The sequence below is a fragment of the Colobus angolensis genome, unplaced genomic scaffold, assembly GCF_000951035.1.
Source record: "Colobus angolensis palliatus isolate OR3802 unplaced genomic scaffold, Cang.pa_1.0 Scaffold183, whole genome shotgun sequence".
Classification (NCBI taxonomy): Eukaryota; Metazoa; Chordata; class Mammalia; order Primates; family Cercopithecidae; genus Colobus; species Colobus angolensis.
This window is the reverse complement of record NW_012114966.1, coordinates 2,230,672-2,237,023: the sequence shown is the minus strand read 5'-3', so window position 1 is coordinate 2,237,023 and position 6,352 is coordinate 2,230,672. Positions and strand designations below refer to the sequence as shown.

The 6,352-nt window shown below is 40.1% G+C and overlaps 1 protein-coding gene across 14 annotated transcripts in view; it reads left to right on the top strand.

The window, feature by feature from the left end:
* The window catches only part of FGF1 (fibroblast growth factor 1 (acidic)), a 107,948-nt gene extending 102,756 nt beyond the window's left edge, over positions 1 to 5,192 (top strand). For 10 of the 14 annotated variants that reach the window (XM_011939736.1, XM_011939745.1, XM_011939734.1 and 7 more), the window contains one exon: positions 1,907 to 5,192. In XM_011939736.1, coding sequence (XP_011795126.1) covers positions 1,907 to 2,101 — 195 coding nt within the window. In that variant the 3' untranslated portion in view covers positions 2,102 to 5,192. The remainder of the gene's footprint in view (positions 1 to 1,906) is intronic. The other 4 variants (XM_011939742.1, XM_011939741.1, XM_011939743.1 and 1 more) reach the window with 1 other exon arrangement.
* Positions 5,193 to 6,352: the final 1,160 nt, after the last annotated feature.

Genomic DNA, 6,352 nt, shown 5'->3' with positions numbered 1-6,352 from the left:
CAATAAATATATTTATTTATTTATGTGTATATATATATATACACACACACATACACACACACCCCTGTTTTAGACCCAAATGCAATAAATATATTCTAAGATCTTGAAGAATAGACAGTTCAAAAACTGAGTTCCCCCTCCACCAACAGATTAACTACAAGTAAGCAAAATAGTGGTTGCTGGGTTTTTTTCAAGTAACTGCACTCTTTAATATGTTGTGGCTGATTTTCAACTTAATAAATGTACAGCTGCACTAGGTTCTACTGTATGGGTATTCTTTTATCCACTTAACCAATCACCTTTCCATGGACATATAGGTTACTCCTAATCGCTTGCCCCTAAAACCATTGGTTCAGAGACCATCCTCAAAAATACAGTTGTACACTTACTCAGCCATCTCCTAGGGGTAGATTCCTAGAAATGAAAGTGCTGAGTCAAAGGTAATACATCTTGTAAATTTTGATACATATTGCTAAACTGTCTTCGGAAAGTTGCCACTAATTTTTCTCACCAACTGTACGTGGGTGGCAGTGCCTAGTTCCCACATTCTAAGCCTTGCAAATTTTTTTTATCTTTGTGCAAATATTTTCTTTAATCTTTGCACATAGGATAGCTAACATATGATAAATACTTTTTAATTTGCATTTTTCTCATTAGGAATATTGAATGTTTTCATAGGTGTGTTGTTCATTTTTAAAACATCAAATAAAACATGACATTTTGATGATATCATAAGTCTATATCCATATAGCCTTATCTAGTCTGTATGTACATAAAGAGAGGTAGGGGAGGATGCTCATCAGCAATTAACAGCTGCCTATATCTGGGTGGTGGGTTTTGGGATAGTTTTTTCTTTTTACAAAGTAAAGGTATGTCTTTAAAAGTACAATTCTTCTTGTAAGTAGCATTTTTATTACCCAGGGTCTCGCTGTGTCACCCAGACTAAAGTGCAATGGTACAATCATAGCTCAGTACAGCCTCAAACTCCTGGGGTCAAGCAATCCTCCTACCTCAGCCTCCTAAGTAGCTAGGAGGACAGGCACACACCATGGCATCTAGCTAATTTAAAAAAAAAATTTTTTTTGTAGAGAATGGGTCTTGCTATGTTGCCCAGACTGGCCTCAAATTCCTGGGCTCAAGCAATCCTCCTGCCTCAGCCTCCCAAAGTAGTGTGATTACAGGCATGAGCCACTGTGCCTGGCCACAAGTAGCATCTATTTATAAGATTCTTTTTATAAGTAGCAAAAAATAAAGCTATTTTCATTTAAAAAAATTTATATTCTAGGATATGTTTCATGCTTAAGATAAATTTCGCACAAGCATATCTTCATAACAATACACAGGCAAAATCCTGACATTGCTAGTGAAAATCACCAGGATAAAAAGGCATTTTAGCAGCTTTGTATTTATTCTTTAAGTCTAGTCTTCAAGTTAAAACAACAACAACAACAAAATTCACTACATCACAGTCTGGTTTTTACTTATTTTGAATGTTTTTCCACGGTCATGCCTGTGTGCCAGGCCACTACAGAGATGAAAGATCCAGCCCTGCCCTCAAGGTACTTATAGTCAAACAGGATGTCCCCATGGGAGATTCCAGAGTCCTGAGGACTCTTAGAAGTGCTCTTATCAGTAGCATCTTTATTACTTTAAAATGGATTTTAAATGGAAAGGGAGTTTACAATAACAGCGAATGCATACTGAAGGCTCTCTAGTGCCAGGTGCTCTTCTAAGCCTATGACTACCCTGTGAGGTAAGTTCCACCATGACCCCAATTTTCCTGAAGGGGATACTGAGGCATGGAGAGCTTTAGTATTTTGCCCAATGTCATACAGCTAGTAAATGGGGACTCCCATGTGAAACCACCCACTAATTGTCCTACTCTCTTTCGGTTTTATCTCTTTAGCAGACACCAAACGAGGAATGTCTGTTCCTGGAAAGGCTGGAGGAGAACCATTACAACACCTATATATCCAAGAAGCATGCAGAGAAGAATTGGTTTGTTGGCCTCAAAAAGAATGGAAGCTGCAAACGCGGTCCTCGGACTCACTATGGCCAGAAAGCAATCTTGTTTCTTCCCCTGCCAGTCTCTTCTGATTAAAGAGATCTGTTCTGGGTGTTGACCACTCCAGAGAAGCTTCGAGGGGTCCTCACCTGGTTGACCCAAAAATGTTCCCTTGACCATTGGCTGCACTAACCCCTAGCCCACAGAGCCTGAATTTGTAAGCAATTTGCTTCTGAATGCCCAGTTCACTTCTTTGCAGAGCCCTTTACCCCTGCACAGTTTAGAACAGAGGGACCAGATTGCTTCTAGGGGTCAACTGGCTGGCCAGTCTGGGTCTGGGTTTGGATCTCCCATTGCCTCTTGCAGGCTGAGTCCCTCAATGCAGAGGCAGGGCCAAATGAAGTGTGTTAAGGGGTCTGCTAAGTGAGTCATTAGTAACTGCACACTATTTCCCTCTACTAAGTAAACCCTGTCTGTGATTCCCCCAAACATCTGGCATGGCTCCCTTTTGTCCTTTCTGTGCCCTGCAAATATTAGCAAAGAAGCTTCATGCCAGGTTAGGAAGGCAGCATTCCATGACCAGAAACAGGGACAAAGAAATCTCCCCTTCAGAACAGAGGGATTTAAAATGGAAAAGAGAGATTGGATTTTTGGATTGGATAACTTAGAAGGAGGACATCTCCATGCAGAATAAATGAAGAAAGGGAGGCCCAGTCGCAGGAAGGCAGAATAAATCCTTGGGAGTCATTACCACGCCTTGACCTTCCCAGGGTTACTCAGCAGCAGAGAGCCCTGGGTGACTACAGGTGGAGAGCACTAGAAGTGGTTTCTTGATAACAAGCAAGGATATCAGAGCTGGGAAATTCATGTGGATCTGGGGACTGAGAGTGGGAGTGAAGAGAAAGAAAAGGAAACTGTCTGAGGGGATATCATAAAAAGAGGATGATTTCAGAAGGAGAAGGAAAGAGAAAGTAATGCCACACATTGTGCTTGGCCCCTGGTAAGCAGAGGCTTTGGGGTCCTAGCCCAGTGCTTCTCCAACACTGGAGTGCTTGCAGATCATCTGGGGACCTGGTTTGAAGGGAGATTCTGATTCAGTGGGTTGGGGGCAGAGTTTCTGCAGTTCCATCCGGCCCCCGGGTGCAGGTGCTGACGATACTGCTGCCTTACCCGCCATACGTAAAGGAGCAGGATCCTGGTCCTAAAGAGCATTATTCAGCTGAAGGTGGTTCAACTCGCCGAACCTCACCTGACCTCAACTCACCCTTAAAAACGCACACCTCATGAGCCTACCTGAGCAGTCAGGCAGCACTGACAGTAGTTATACCTGTACTAAGGAACATGATTTTAAGATGCTTTGGCCCAATGCCTATAAAATGCCCCTTTCAAAGATACACAAAAACATACTTCAAAAATGTTAAACCCTCACCAACAGCTTTCCCAAGAGACCGTTTGTATTACCATTACTTAACGCTTCCTGCTTAAACTTGACCCAAGTGGCTAGCAAATTAGAAACACCATTCATCTCTAACATATGATACTGATGCCATGTAAAGGCCTTTAATAAGCCATTGAAATTTACTGTGAGACTGTATGTTTTAGTTACATTTAAAAATATATAGCTTGAAAGCAGTTAAACTGATTAGTATTCAGGCACTGAGAATGATAGTAATAGGATACAATGTATAAGCTACTCAATTATCTGATACTTACATTTACCTATAAAATGAGATTTTTGTTTTCCACTGTGCTACTACAAATTTTCTTTTGAAAGCAGGAACTCTTGAGCAATGATAATTGTGAATAAAAATTGATGAGAGTGTTAGCTCATGTTTCATATGAAATTGAAGTAATTGTTAACTAAAAACAATTCCTTAATAACTGTCATATTTAGAATGGAAGGAAAATGACAAATGACAATTTGTTCAAAGCATAGTGCAATTGAAGAATTGACCCAAGTAAGTTGACATTATGGTTAATAATAGTATTTTAGATTTGGGCAGCAAAATGATTTCATAACATTTTTGTTTTTGTTACTTGGATAAGATCAATCTGTTTTATTTTAGTAAATCTTTGCAGGCAAGTTAGAGAAAAAGCAGTGTGGCTTAACGTCTCTTTAGTATGAAGGTTTGACCAGAAAAAGATACCCAGAGAGGAAATCTAAGATAATTATAATGGTCCATACTTTTTATTGTATGAATCAAACTCAAGCATAACATTGGCCAAGGAAAATTAAATGCCATTGCTAACATGTGAAATGGAAGTCTGTGATTTCAGAGATGCAAAGCATTGTAGTAAAAACACCAATGTGACCTCGACCACCTCAACCCAGATACCATTCATATATCTGTTCAATGACTATCAAATTGCCTACTTTGTGCTAGGCACTGTACTGGATACTGGGGACCTTGTCTGTCTGGTTTGCTGCTGTATCTTCTCCCAGGGCATTATATTTATGATGAAACATGCTGTGGATTCAATTCTTTCAGTCAAGAATAAACACAGACTTTGTAGGTTCCTGCTGAATAAACAGCAAATCCCAGAAACCCAGATTTTGGAAGAATCAGCAACTCCCAGCATAAAATAAACCCCTATCAAAATGTCAGAGGACATGGCAAGGTAAACTTAGCATTTTCAACTTTAGAACCGGGTCAGCTTCAGGGGGACTGCTTTCAAATCAGCCAAAGAGCCTGTCAGATCTAGAAGGAAGAGGCTGGTAGTTCCCTGCTCTGTTTTGAACACGCTCTAGTTCATTAACCTGGGAACATTCCCATTGCTGTCTTAAGTAAGTCTCATAGCCAGCTCCTATCATGTGAATTCATTTTCGGGCCAGCTCTGAACAAAGCATCATGAACATGTGTGCCTTTGGTTGTTTGCAATGTGATGGTGGTAGAGGTAGGTATTGGTTTCCTTGGAAGGAATGATAAAAAAAGATTCCTATGGCCAACAGTGTGTATGAACAAAAAACTGATTGGAGCATCAGCTGTTACCGAAGGTCCTTGCTTTATGTCAGAGGCAACGGAACCCAAGTCTCCAAGTCCTCAGCCTTGAGTGTACTGCTGACAACTAAACTCACAGGCTGCAAAGCAGACCTCTGATGAAGACGCCTGTCATTTCACATCACTGTCTTTTTGTGTATCATAGTCTGCACCTTACAAATATTAATAAATGTTCCAATAACAGGTGATAATGCCTCTGAGTTTCTGAGCATCCTGTTGCCTCATCTTTCTATCAAAGGACTTCCTTGGCATCCCTGAGGTGTGGCTGCTTAGTTTTCTATACTTACTTTGTTACCAGATGTCAGACTTTAAAGGCTAACAGGGAATGCGAAGGTAGAAACATTTTTCACTGTGTTTGGAAACAGAAGGCAGTATGGGTGATCTCCTACACTTCTGTTAGGGTAATATACATATACAGGAAATCTGCCTCCTGAGGAGTCAGGCACCACAAATAACTCAGGTGAAACTTTTTCTTCTTAACAAAAAGCATGTAAAATTATGCTACTATTGTTGAGGTGACTGGCTGGTGCTTAGGCAAAGATATGATATGACCTGAAAACAACAACAACAAAAAACATTTAAGGACTTATTTACAATTTTAAGTCAATGGCAAGAGGGTGGATCTCTTCATCTTAAGAGCCCTGATGTGGAGCTGTAGATGTGCTTCTCAGATTTTCTAAATTATCATTCTGAGCAGTATTTCCTTAAATAAACCTCTGGATCTTATGACATCCTTAGGAGGAAGTATGCTGCTGCCTAGCACAGCATATGGAATCACACACACAGATGCACATGCATCATCTAAGGAAAAAGGTGGGCAGTGTGTGTTCACTCTGCTAATTACATACTACAATATTGGTATACCACACTCAATCCCTTCTTTCCCTTCTAAAGTTGCATAAAGCAGTATTTTCTACTTTTTGGATCTTATTCCACCATAAGAACTACATTTTCCATTACAACCTGGCACATACATACTGTTATACATATACACCACTGAAACAAAAATTTCACAAAACTAGATGAGAGGCACTTTGATTTTGCTGTTACATTCCACTAAAACACACTGGTCAAACATCATTTAACTTGGTTCACAACATTCATGGGTCACAACTGCAGTTTGAAAAACACTGACTTAAAGCAACTGTTCTTCCCAAAGATGGCGAGACCCAATGAGTATCTTGTGTTAAGGCTTTAGTGTTTTCAAAGACACAGTTTGTTCTTGAGTAAACAAGAGGACATCCTGTTACCCAGGAACCATCTGTTTTGAAGGCTCTGTTAACTCTTTTAGCCTGATTTGCTGCTAATCATGTAAAATGAATGTAACAGAACAGATTCCATGGGAGCC